The sequence below is a fragment of the Schistocerca cancellata genome, chromosome 10 (genome assembly GCF_023864275.1).
Source record: "Schistocerca cancellata isolate TAMUIC-IGC-003103 chromosome 10, iqSchCanc2.1, whole genome shotgun sequence".
In the NCBI taxonomy this organism is placed as follows: Eukaryota; Metazoa; Arthropoda; class Insecta; order Orthoptera; family Acrididae; genus Schistocerca; species Schistocerca cancellata.
The window spans coordinates 198,389,188-198,403,193 of record NC_064635.1 but is presented as its reverse complement, the minus strand read 5'-3'; the positions used below and the strand labels follow the sequence as shown (position 1 = coordinate 198,403,193).

At 41.1% G+C, this 14,006-nt stretch overlaps 1 protein-coding gene across 1 annotated transcript in view; it reads left to right on the top strand.

Moving 5' to 3' along the window:
* Positions 1–12,968, top strand: part of LOC126106258 (uncharacterized) — an 81,393-nt gene extending 68,425 nt beyond the window's left edge. Inside the window, exons 2-3 of the mRNA XM_049912483.1 lie at positions 11,716–12,076; positions 12,148–12,968. Coding sequence (XP_049768440.1) covers positions 11,716–12,076; positions 12,148–12,968 — 1,182 coding nt within the window. The remainder of the gene's footprint in view (positions 1–11,715; positions 12,077–12,147) is intronic.
* The last annotated feature ends 1,038 nt before the right edge of the window (positions 12,969–14,006 follow it).

Sequence of the window (14,006 nt, the reverse complement as noted above, 5' to 3'; positions counted from 1 at the left end):
CCATTCGTCTGTAAAGAATTCGCGTTAGTATTTTGTAGCTGTGACTTATTAAACTGATAGTTCGGTAATTTTCACAACTGTCATCACCTGCTTTCTTTGGGATTGGGATTATTATATTCTTCTTGAAGTCTGAGGGTATTTCGCCTGTTTCATACATCTTGCTCACCAGATGGTAGAGTTTTGTCAGGACTGGCTCTCCCAAGGCTGTCAGTAGTTCTAATGGAATGTTGTCTACTCCCGGGGCCTTGTTTCGACTCAGGTCTTTCAGTACTCTGTCAAACTCTTCACGCAGTATTGTATCTCCCATTTCATCTTCATCTACATCCTCTTCCATTTCCATAAAATTGTCCTCAAGTACACCGCCCTTGTATAGACCCTCTATATACTCCTTCCACCTCTCTGCTTTCCCTTCATTGCTTAGAACTGGGTTTCCATCTGAGCTTTTGATATTCATACAAGTGGTTCTCTTTTCTCCAAAGGACCCTAGTGAGATAAGCCTCTACATCCTTACATTTGTCCTCTAGCCATCCCTGATTAGCAATTTTACACTTCCTGTGGATCTCATTTTTGAGACGTATGTATTCCTTTTTGCCTGCTTCATTTACTGCATTTTTATATTTTCACCTTTCATCAGTTAAGTTCAATATTTCTTCTGTGACCCAAGGAGTTCTACTAGCCCTCGTTTTTTTACCTACTTGATCCTCTGCTGCCTTCACTACTTCATCCCTCAGAGCTACCCATTCTTCTTCTACTGTACTTCTTTCCCCCATTCTTGTCAATTGTTCCCTTATGCTCTCCCTGAAACTCTGTACAACCTCTGGTTCTTTCAGTTTATCCAGGTCCCATCTCCTTAAATTCCCACCTTTTAGCAGTTTCTTCAGTTTTAATCTACAGTTCATAACCAATAGATTGTGGTCAGAGTCCACATCTGCCCCTGGAAATGTCTTACAATTTAAAACCTGGTTTCTAAATCTCTGTCTTACCATTATATAATCTATCTGATACCTTCTAGTATCTCCAGGGTTCTTCCATGTATACAACCTTCTTTCATGATTCTTGAACCAAGTGTTAGCTATGATTAAGTTATGCTCTATGCAAAACTCTACTAGGCGGCTTCCTCTTTCATTTCTTAGCCCCAATCCATATTCACCTACTATGTTTCCTTCTCTCCCTTTTCCTACTCTTGAATTCCAGTCACCCATGACTGTTAAATTTTCGTCTCCCTTCACTACCTGAATAATTTCTTTTATCTCATCATACATTTCTTTAAATTCTTCATCATCTGCAGAGCTAGTTGGCATATAAACTTGTAGTACTGTAGTAGGTGTGGGCTTCGTGTCTATCTTGGCCACAATAATGCGTTCACTATGCTGTTTGTAGTAGCTTACCGGCACTTATATGTTTCCTTTCATCACGGGTGAATGGATTTCAAGGAATGAGTAAGTGAATACAGATACAAAACCGCATAAATGCAACATTTATTATAAATACAGCATTTATTGCTATTCATCACCTACAAAATGCTTTCCTTATAAATAACACTGTCCATGAATTGTCTCTCTCTGTCTCTCTCAAACACACGTACACCTACCCCCCCCCCCTCCACACACACACACCTTGAACATAAGTAAAGAATAACTGTAACTTATGGAAAGTGTTATATGTTCAATTTGCTGTCATATGCTGACAGAAGCATTCTTAAGTTTCACATCTTCAGTCTCAAAGCAAACTTCCCAGATAATATTGTTCTTGTGATGGTTGTCTTATATTCGACGAACCAGTCCTGATCTGATCTGGGAGTCTGTACCGAAGAAATATCTCAAAGTTTTGAACTGATAGTGATTTTTCTTCCAAACCTAGTACTACAGTTAAGCACTGACAGTTCTTTGCAAACAATTTCACTCCCACGTTCATTTTCGGACGGATTGTTACTTCACCATTGCAGCTCCTCATATTTTTTTGAATTCATGTAAAGAATATTTTTATGGGTCTCTTCAAGAAACTTGAAATGCGTTCAAACTCCTATGTCATTTGCTGCTTAATAATACTTTTGGCTAGTAGCCAAAATGTAATGCAGGTGAAATCCAAGACAACAAAGTAATTTCCCTTTGAACATTACTTACTTCATAATCACAGTATAATGGTGCTATGGTCTGCACTCATGCTAAAATCTTTAACGTGCTACTGCAGACACAAGATTTTCTAGATTAATTTCTGTTAGCTACACGGCAAGTAGCTGTGCAATTATAAAGCTATGCGGCAAGTAGTAACATACTGCAAACAAGACTATTTACAGAGGTTAGGTAATAATTTTCTTTGAAAAAGTGTCAGTGTAATCGAGTAAATTTTGAAACTACCAACAAAAGATAAATAGCAAGTATGTTATTTCCGTTGCCATTACTATATAATTTCCATTACCACAAACTTAAGTGTATATAATATCTAGAAATAGACACAGTACGAGTAAAAGAGCGACTTTGAAAAGAGCGATTGCTTTGAGCGATTGCTCTTTACCTACACTGCGCAGCTGCTGTTTCTTTCTACTGCTTCATTGTAATATGTAACAACAGATTTCAGAGGACTGATCCACCCATCTTGTAAACTGTAAAGTAAAAACCATCTTAATATGAATGTTGGTATTGACTGCAGGTGGTGTTGCTGAGAAAAAAATACCTAAAAAAGAGGAGCGGTTACTTTGGTACTCTTCTGTCTTCCCTTTGAATATCGGGCAATTCCGAGTTTCCTGACTGACGTCTGCTGGCGAGTTGTTATAGACTATGCAAAAGAATATAAAAACGTTGTGACTCCTAGACAGGTATGCATAGACCATCTGGAAATAATTTATTCCTGCTATCGTGACTTTGAAACACACAGTCGACTGCATCGACTCGTCGGTGTTAACAATGAATACCACTATGGAATAAATGAACTGAGATGTCAGTGTCTGAATCCCATGGCCTCTGAAGAGGTTTCTACCACATGATTCGGTTGTGAACTTTGTATAATCTTTACGCTTCTGTAACGTGTAAGAAATGCATAACATGAATGCTTATGTTTTATTCACCAACCGCTTTCAGTGCAAGGCCATGCTGACGGTAGTCAAAATGCTATTGCTTCACTGGCTTTATTCGAACGGATGTGCGGCTGCTTCTCACATAGCCATTGTTCATTGGGTCTGTACTGTTTGGATTTAATTATGTTTCTTACGTTTTCATAAGACGTACGGCATGCACTGAAATCGGTTGGTGAATCAAATACAATGAAAGTCAGCATTCGTGTTATGCAGTTCTTAAAATATGTACATGCTGATATTCGCCTGAAAAGGACGTTTTAAAAACGTTTGACTTCATCTACATTGCGTCAGATGTCATAACCATCGAAATACCAGGTGTCGAGGAGGGGGAAGGTGGGGGGGGGGGGAGTCGGGGAGTAATTTATGGCCATCTTTTCAAAACATTGTAATCTAGTCAGATACTTTATATTTTAATATTCTGAAAAAATTATTATTTTTAATGAAGTCACCTATCAGATTTCATAAATGTTTCAACTTTTCAGCGAAACTTGACCAAAATTGTAAGTTTTAGTAGTAGATACGACTTTTCGCAATTAGTATCATATTCAGCACTTTCAGTTTCAGGTAAGACACATTATTGCAAATGGTTGGTAATACTGTAGATAAGACTGTATTGAGAGAAAGTACACGAAGTTTGCCACCTGCAAATTAACACGATGTGAGGTCTATCTACGTGTAAAGTTGTAGAATTTCTCTCCTTCAGACTGTGGCGTGGCATTGTTTCAAGGGCAACGCAATTTTATATATTATTGACCACAGCAACAGCTTTTGAGGTTTCACAACATAGAGACGTCTGGCTCGCTTTCCCACCGCTCATGGTACAGAACTCATTGTGTTTAAGCTTTCACTCTATGTGCGAGGCGTCTTCCAACTTATTAACCGTTCACATACAACGGGCTGCTCAAAAAGTCTCTTCGCAGTGCCTTATGATTGTTCGCCTGCCTGGGTTACTTCCCTTCAAGTGGACTCTCCCAACATTCCACTGTTTCATCTCAGCCAGCGTCAGTAGTGTCGCTGGTGTGTGTCGTTACGTGTTGACGTGAACGTTTGAGTTTAGTTCCTTTGTTCGTTTGTTTCGTTTTTGCCACTGTTAAAGTGTTAACCATTGAAGAACGTGTGTTTTTAGTCGAATAAGTGTTCAAAGCTGGCGGTAAATACACAGTTTCAGTTCGTCAAACATCTAATTCAGTTACCCCGGAGACAACACTCCCACATCGCGATACTTTGCGAGATTTCGTTAACAAATTTCGAAGTACGGATTCAGTGACAGATGCACCGAGAAGTGGTCGCCCTAGCATTTTGTCTGGGAATAAACTACTCGATATTAGCGATAAAATGTCCATGAGTCCGAACAAGTCAGTAAGAAAACTCGCCCAGGAAATCAATGTTAGTGCCGGAACGGCCCACACAGCTGTAAGGAAAAAATTAGAACCTTTCCCATACGAAGTGACAGTCGTGCAAGAACTGAAAAATACTGATCATGGCAAGAGACTGCATTTTTGTCAATGGTTCAAAAATTACGTCCAACAAAATGGAAGGGATATTTTTAATGAAACGTTTTTCGATGATGAGGCGTGGTTTCATTTATCCCAGTTCATGAACTCGCAAAATTCTTGTATGTGGAGTACTGCAAATTCATTGTGTATTCATGACGAACCATTTCATTCTGTGAAAATAGGAGTTTGGATTGCTATTTCTAGACGTCGGACTGTGGGTCCCATATTTTTCAAGGAAACAATAAATGCACAACAATACTGCAGTGCTATTCTGTACCCATTCATAGCAGAACTTGTGTTAAGCGAAATACTGAACGGTTATTTTCAACAAGATGGTGCAACTGCGCATACAGCTCGCTTTTTAATGTTGCTGCTTGCTGTTTTTGGTGATCGCATAATTTCACAGGGACTTTGGCCTCCACGATTGCCTGACCTAAGACCGCTTGTCTTTTTCTCCTGGGTGCAGCGAACCGCTGTCTATAAAAACCGTCAAAATATCCACTTTCACAGCTTCTGTTACAGAAGAAATGCCGGCCGTGGTGGCCGAGCGGTTCTAGGCGCTTCAGTCTGGAACCGCGCGACCGCTACGGTCGCAGGTTCGAATCCTGCCTCGGGCATGGATGTGTGTGATGTCCTTAGGTTAGTTAGGTTTAAGTAGTTCTAAGTTCTAGGGGACTGATGACCACAGATGTTAAGTCCCATAGTGCTCAGAGCCATTTGAACCATTTTTGAACCTGCCACGGGCATGGATGTGTGTGATGTCCTTAGGTTGGTTAGGTTTAAGTAGTTCTAAGTTCTTGGGGACTGACGACCTCAGATGTTAAGTCCCATAGTGCTCAGAGCCATTTGAACCATTTTGAACAGGAGAAATGTTACAGCTTGTGTTTGGAAACATGATTAGACGAATTGAATTGTGTATTCCATAACAGGGTGGAGATTTTCAACTTTTAGTGTGAAAATTTATAAGTAAAAATGAATATTCAATAAATTAATAACTTGGAATCCTCTGAGTTTCATTTCGGTATATTCACTGCGACATACGGCAAGCGCGGCTAACAATCATACAAGCTTTTTCAACCAGAATTTCGAACGTCATTGTGTCGCGAAGCTCTGCTATGGAAAATGAACTGTTTTGTTTATCAGCCATGGTAGTTTACCTGCTCATGTCGAATAACACTTGCAAAAATAAATACACTCTAAGACAGAATGAAGACGCACTTGGGAGGAATTATCCGAACGGGACAGAAATAGGTAGATGTATAGACAAAAAAAAAAAAAAAAAAAAAAAAAAAAAAAAATCAGGAAGAAGTGTCCGAACGGGACAGAAATCGGTAGATGTATAGACTAAAAATAAATAAAAAATTACAATATCAGGTAGAAGTGGATGACGTATTCAAGGGAAAGAGTTTCAGAAATTGAGCAAGTCAGTAGCGTTTTGGTCCACCTGTGGCCTTCATGCAAGTAGGCATTCGGCTTGGCATTGTTCGATTGAGTTGTTGGATGTGCTCCTGAGATATCGTTCCAGATTCTGTCCAACTGGCGCGTTTGATCGTTAGAATCCCCAGCTGATTGGAAGGACCTGTCCATAATGCTCCAAACATTCCAAACTGGGAAGACATCTGGCGACCTTACTGGCCAAGGTAGGGTTTCTTAAGGACGAAAACAAGCAGCAGAAACTCTCGCTGTGTGCGGGCGGCCATTATCTTGCTGAAATGTAAGCCAGGATGGCTTGCCGTGAAGGGCGACAACACGGCGTGTAAATATTGTTGACATACCGTACCGCTGTGCTGTAAGAGTGCTGTGGGGGACAACCAAAGTAGCCCTGCCATTTTTTTTTTTTTGAGTCGTCAGTCTTCTGAATGGTTTGATGCTGCCCGCTACGAATTCCTCTCCTGTGCCAACCTCTCCATGTCCGAGTAGCATTTACAACCTACGTCCTCGATTACTTGCTGGATGTTTTCCAATCTCTATTTCCTCCACAATTTTTGCCCTCTACAGCTCCCCCTGTTTCCCTGATATCTTAACAGATGTACTATTATCCTGTCCCTTCTCCTTTTCAGTGTTTTCCACACATTCCTTTCACTTCTAGATTATGCTCAGAACCTCCTCATTCCTTACCTTATCAGTCCACCTAATTTCCACATTCGTCTGTCGCAAATGTCTCGACTCTCTTCTGTCCCGATTTTCCCACAGTCCATGTTTCACTACCATCCAATGCTGTGCTGGAAACGTACATTCTCGGAAATCTCATCCTAAAATTATGGCCTATATTTGATACCAGTACACTTTTCTTCGCCAGCATTGCCCTTGTTTCTAGTGCTAGTCTGCTCTTGATGTCCTCCTTGCTCCGTCCGTCACTGGTTATTTTGCCGCCTAGAATTCCGTAACTTCATCTAGTTCGTTACCATCAGTTCTGATGTTAAGTTTCTTGGTTTCTAATTTCTGCTACTTCTCACTACTTTCTACGATTTACTCTCAGTCTATATTCCTTACTCATTAGACCTTTCATTCCACTCAGCAGATTATGTAATTTTACTCCGCTTTCACTCAGGGTAGCAATGTCATTAGCGAATCGTATCACTGATGCACTTTAACATCAAATTTTAATCCCACTTTTGAACCTCTCTTTTATTTCCATCGTTGAGTCTTTCATGCACAGATTGAATATTATGGGCGAAACAGTACATCCCTGCCTTACACCGTTTTAACCCGAGCGCTTCGTTCTTGGTCGTCCACTCTTATTATTCCCTCTTGGGTCTTGTCCATATTGGGTATACCTCTCTTTATAGCTTATCCCTACTTTATTCAGAATTTATAACATCTTTCACAGTTTTGCATTGCTGAACGATATTTCCAGATCGACAAATGCTATGAACGTATCTTGATTTTCCTTAGTCTTGCCTCCATTATCAACCGCAACGTCTGAATTGCCTCTCTCGTGCCTTTTACCTTTCCTAAAGCCAAACTACTGACGGCCGTGGGAGAGCCAGTCCTGACAAAACTCTACCATCTGGTGAGCAAGATGTATGAAACAGGCGAAATACCCTCAGACTTCAAGAAGAATATAATACTTCCAATCCCAAAGAAAGCAGGTGTCGACAGATGTGAAAATTACCGAACTATCAGTTTAATAAGCCATGGCTGCAAAATACTAACACGAATTCTTTACAGACGAATGGAAAAGCTAGTAGAAGCCGACCTCGGGGAAGATCAGTTTGGATTCCGTAGAAATACTGGAACACGTGAGGCAATACTGACCTTAGAAGAAAGATTAAGGAAAGGCAAACCTACGTTTCTAGCATTTGCAGACTTAGAGAAAGCTTTTGACAGTGTTGACTGGAATACTCTCTTTCAAATTATGAAGGTGGCAGGGGTAAAATACAGGGAGCGAAAGGCTATTTACAATTTGTACAGAAACCAGATGGCAGTTATAAGAGTCGAGGGACATGAAAGGGAAGCAGTTGTTGGGAAGGGCGTAAGACAGGGTTGTAGCCTCTCCCCGATGTTATTCAATCTGTGTATTGAGCAAGCAGTAAAGGCAACAAAAGAAAAATTTGGAGTAGGTATTAAAATCCATGGAGAAGAAATAAAAACTTTGAGGTTCGCCGATGACATTGTAATTCTAGGGAATTAGGTTAGGAAATGAGACACTTAAAGTAGTAAAGGAGTTTTGCTATTTGGGGAGCAAAATAACTGATGATGGTCGAAGTAGAGAGGATATAAAATGTAGACTGGCAATGGCAAGGAAAGCGTTTCTGAAGAAGAGAAATTTGTTAACATCGAGTATAGATTTAAGTGTCAAGAAGTCATTTCTGAAAGTATTTGTATGGAGTGTAGCCATGTATGGAAGTGAAACATGGACGATAAATAGTTTGGACAAGAAGAGAATAGAAGCTTTCGAAATGTGGTGCTACAGAAGAATGCTGAAGATTAGATGGGTAGATCACATAACTAATGAGGAAGTATTGAATAGAATTGGAGAGAAGAGAAGTTTGTGGCACAACTTGACCAAAAGAAGGGATCGGTTGGTAGGACATGTTCTGAGGCATCAAGGGATCACCAATTTAGTATTGGAGGGCAGCGTGGAGGGTAAAAATCGTAGAGGGAGACCAAGAGATGAATACACTAAGCAGATTCAGAAGGATGTAGGTTGCAGTAGGTACTGGGAGATGAAGAAGCTTGCACAGGATAGAGTAGCATGGAGAGCTGCATGAAACCAGTCTCAGGACTGAAGACCACAACAACAACAACAATGCCAAACTTATCGTCACCTAACACTCAGTTTCCTTTGCATTCTCCTGTATATTGTTGTTGTCAGCAACTTGGATGAATGTGCTGTTAAGCTGATTGCGCGATGATTCTTGCACTTGTCAGTTCTTGCAGTCTTCGGAATTGCGTGGATAATATTTTTTCGAAAGTCGGATTGTATGTCCCCAGACTCATACAGTCTACACACCAACGTGAATAGTCGTGCAGTTGCCACTTCCCCCAATGATTTTAGAAATTATAATGGAATTTTATCTATCCCTTCTGCCTTATTCGCTCTTAAGCCAATTCTTAAATTCCGGTTCTCATACGGGATCCCCTACCACTTCTAAATCGACTTATGTTTCTTCTATCAAATCAGATAAATCTTCCCGCCTCACAGAGGCCTTCAGTGTACTTTTTCCATCTATCCACTCTCTCCTTTGTGTTTAACAGTGAAATTCGCGTTGCGCTCTTAATATTACTACATTTGCTTTTAATTTCACCGAATGTTGTTTCGACTTTCCTATGTGCTGAGTAGTCCTTCCGACAATCATTTCTTTTTCGATTTCTTCACGTTTATCCTGCAGCCATTTTGTATTACCTTCCCTGTACTTCCTACTTATTTCGTTGCTCAAAGACTTGTATTTCTCTAGTCCTGAATTTCCCTGAACTTTTTTGTAGTTTTTTACATGAATAAACTGAAGTATTTCTTCTGTTACCCAAGGTATCTTCGCAGTTACCTTCTTTGCATCTATGTTTTCCTTTCCTACTTCTGTGATTACCGTTTGTAGTTATGTATATTACTCTTCAACAGTCCTGCTTACTGAACTATTCCTTATTGCTGTATCTATAGCCTTAGAGCGCTTCCACATCCCACTTCCTTGTGTATTTATTTTTGCTGACTAGTCTCTTAAAATTCAGCCTACTCTTCATCATTGCCGGACGAGCGGTTCTAGGCGCTTCAGTCCGGAACCGAGCGTCTTCTACGATCGCAGGTTCGAATCCTGCCTCGGGCCTGGATGTGTGTGATGTCCTTAGGTTAGTTAGGTTTAAGTAGATCTAAGTTCTAGGGGACTGATGATATAAGATGTTAAGTCCCATAGTGCTTAGAGCCATTTGAACCAACTTCATCACTACTAAATTATGATCTGAGCCTATATCTGCTCCTGGGTACGCCTTGCAATCCAGTATTTGATTTCAAAATCTCTGTCTGACCATGATGTAATCTAACGAAAATTTCCCCGTATCACCCGGTCTTATCTAAGTGTACTTCCTCCTCTTGTGATTCTCGAACAGAGTATTCGCCATTACTAGCTGAAATTTATTACAGAAAATTAGTCTTTTTCTTTCTCTCATTGCCTGTCCCAAGCCCATGTTCACCTACAACCCCATTCCAGGCCGCCATGAGTATTAGATTTTTCATTTCCATTTACATACTGTATTGCACTTTCAGTATGCTCATATACTTCCTCTATCTCTTCATCCTCAGCTTGCGAGTTCGGCATGTATACCTGAACTATCGTTCTGCTATGAAACGAAATGGCACCTCAGACCATCACACCTGCTTGTCGGGTCATAGCGCGGGTGGCAGTCGGGATGGCAACCCACGTTTGTCTGGGGCGCCTCCACACACACACACACACACACACACACACACACATCTTCGCTGGTCAGTGGCGCTCAGTTGGGAACGGGACTCATCACTGAAGACAAATCAGTCCACTGCAGTCAGTGAGATTCCAGGCCCCGATAACCAGCAGTGACGCGTGTGGGGAGTCCCTAGACAGCGGTGAGCGTCTCCAGCCGTATGGCCTGGCAACGAGTTGTGTTGGTCTGTGGTGCCATTTCATTTCACAGCAGGAGGCCTTTGGTTGTAATCAGCACCCTTCCACCACAGCAGTACGTCTGCGTCCCGTTTTGTTGCACATTTTGGCAATCCATTCTGGACTTACCCGTCAGCAGGATAATGCCCTTCTACACACGACGAGAATTTCTATTGACTGACTTTGTGCTAGCCAAATCATACCTTGGCCAGAAGGTCCCCAGTTGAGAAAGTTTGGAGCTTTCTGAACAGGACTATACAACCAGTTCGGGATTTTGACGATCTAACGAACTAATTGGACAACATTTGGCCCGACATCGCTCAGAAGGAGATCCAATAGCTCTGTCAACCAATTCCAAGCCGAGTAACAGTTTGCACACGGGTGAGAGGTTGATCGGTGCGTTATTGACAGTTTCTGAAGCTCTTTCTCTCGAATAAATCATCCTATCTTTTTTGACCCCCCATGAACCATGGACCTTGCCGTTGGTGGGGAGGCTTGCGCGCCTCAGCGATACAGATAGCCGTACCGTAGGTGCAAACGTTTGGTTCGTGAAGAGGGGCAGCAGCCTTATCAGTAGTTTCAGGGGCAACAGTCTGAATGATTGACTGATTGGGCTTTGTAACACTAACCAAAACGGCCTTGCCACGCTGGTACTGCGAACGACTGAAAGCAAGGGGAAACTACAGCCGTAATTTTTCCCGAGGGCATGCAGCTTGACTGTATGGTTAAATCATGATGGCGTCCTCTTGGGTAAAATATTCCGGAGGTAAAATAGTCCCCCATTCAGATCTCCGGGCGGGGACTACTCAAGAGGACGTCATTATCAGGAAAAAGAAAACTGACGTTCGACGGATTGGAACGTAGAATGACAGATCCCTTAATCGGGCAGGTAGGTTAGAAAATTTAAAAAGGGAAATGGATAGGTTAAAGTTAGATGTAGTGGGAATTAGTGAAGTGCAGTGGCAGGAGGAACAAGACATTTGGTCAGGTGAATACAGGGTTATAAATACAAAATCAAATAGGGGTAATGCAGGAGTCGGTTTAATAATGAATAAAAAAATACAAATGCAAACAGCATAGTGAACGCCTTATTGTGGCCAAGATAGATACGAAGCCCACGCCTACCACACTAGTACAAGTTTATATGCCAACTAACACCGCAGATGACGAAGAGATTGATGAAATGTATGATGAGATAAAAGAAATTATTCAGATAGAGAAGGGAGACGAAAATATAATTGTCATGGGTGACTGGAATTCAGTAGTAGGGAAAGGAAGAGAAGGAAACGTAGTAGGTGAATATGGACTGGAGGTAAGGAATGAAAGAGGAAGCCGCCTGGTAGAATTTGGCACAGAGCATGGCTCAATCATAGCTAACATTTGGTTCAAGAATCATGAAAGAAGGTTGTATACATGGAAGAATCCTGGAGATACTGGTAGGTTTCAGATAGGTTATATAATGGTAAAACAGATATTTAGGAACCAGGTTTTAAATTGTAATTTCCAGGGGCAGATGTGGACTCTGACCACAATCTATTGGTGATGAACTGTAGATTAAAACTGAAGAAACTTCAAAGAGATGGGAATTTAAGAAGGAGGGGCCTGGATAAACTGACAGAACCAGAGGTTGTAGACAGTTTCAAGGAGACCATTAGGGAACGATTAACAAGAATGGGGGAAAGAAATACAGTAGAAGAAGAATGGGTAACTTTGAGATATGAAATAGCGAAGGCAGCAGAGGATCAAGTAGATAAAAAGACGAGGGCTAGTAGAAATCCTTGGGTAACAGAAGAGATATTGAATTTAATTGATGAAAGGAGAAAAAATAAAAATGCAGTAAATGAATCAGGCAAAAAGGAAGACAAACGTCTCAAAAATGAGATCGACAGGAAGTGCAAAATGGTTAAGCAGGGATGGCTAGAGGACAAATGTAAGGATGTAGAGGCGTATAACACTAGGGGTAAGATAGGTACTGCCTACAGGAGAATTAAAGAGACCTTTGAAGAAAAGAGAACCACTTGCAAGAATATCAAGAGCTCAGATGGAAACCCAGTTCTAAACAAAGAAGGGAAAGCAGAAAGGTGGAAGGAGTATACACAGGGTCTGTACAAGGGTGAAGTACTTGAGGACAATATAATGGAAATGGAAGAGGATGTAGATGAAGATGAAATGGGAGATATGATACTGCGTGAAGAGTTTTACAGAGTACTGAAAGACCTAAGTCGAAACAAGGTCCCGGGAGTAGACAACATTCCAATTAAAACTACTGACAGCCTTGGGAGAGCCAGTCCGGACAAAACTCTACCGTCTGGTGAGCAAGATGTATGAGACACGCGAAATCAGACTTCAAGAAGAATATAATAATTCCAATGCCAAAGGAAGCAGGTGTTGACAGTTGTGAAACTTACCGAGCTATCAGTTTAATAAGTCACGGCTGCAAAACACTAACACCAATTTTTTACAGACTTAGACAATGCATTTTACGATTTGTACAGAAACCAGATGGTAGTTGTAAGAGTCGAGAGGCTTGAAAGGGAATCAATGGTTGGGAAAGGAGCGAGACAGGGGTGTAGCCTCTCCCCGAGGTTATTCAATCTGTATATTGAGCAAGCAGTAAGGGAAACAAAAGAAAAATTCGGAGTAGGTATTAAAATCCACGGAGAAGAAATAAAAACTTTCAGGTTCGCCGATGACATTGTAATTCTGTCAGAGACACCAAAGGACCTGGAAGAGGAGCTGAACGGAATGGACAGTGTCTTGAAAGGAGGGTATAAGATGAACATCAACAAAAGCAAAACGAGGATAATGGAATATAGTGGAATTAAATCTGGTGATTCTGAGAGAATTAGATTAGGAAATGACACACTTAAAGTAGTAAATGAGATTTGCTATTTGGGGAGCAAAATAACTAATGATGGTTAAAGTAGAGAGGATATAAAATGTAGACAGGCATTGGCAAGGAGAGCGTTTCTGAAGACGAGAAATTTGTTAACATCGAGTATAGATTTAAGTGTCAGGAAATCGTCTCCTAAAGTATTTGTATGGAGTGTAGCCATGTATGGAAGTGAAACGTGGACGATAAATAGTTTGGACAAGAAGAGAATAGAAGCTTTCGAAATGTGGTGCTACAGAAGAATGCTGAAGATTAGATGGGTCGATCACATAAATAGTGAGGAGGTATTGAATAGAATTGGGGAGAGGAGAAATTTGTGGTACAACTTCACTAGAAGACGGGATCGCTTGATAGGACATGTTCTGAGGCATCAAGGGATCACCAATATGGTACTGGTGGGCAGCGTGGAGGGTAAAAATCGTAGACTGAGACCAAGAGATGAATACACTAAGCAGATTCAGAAGGATGTAGGT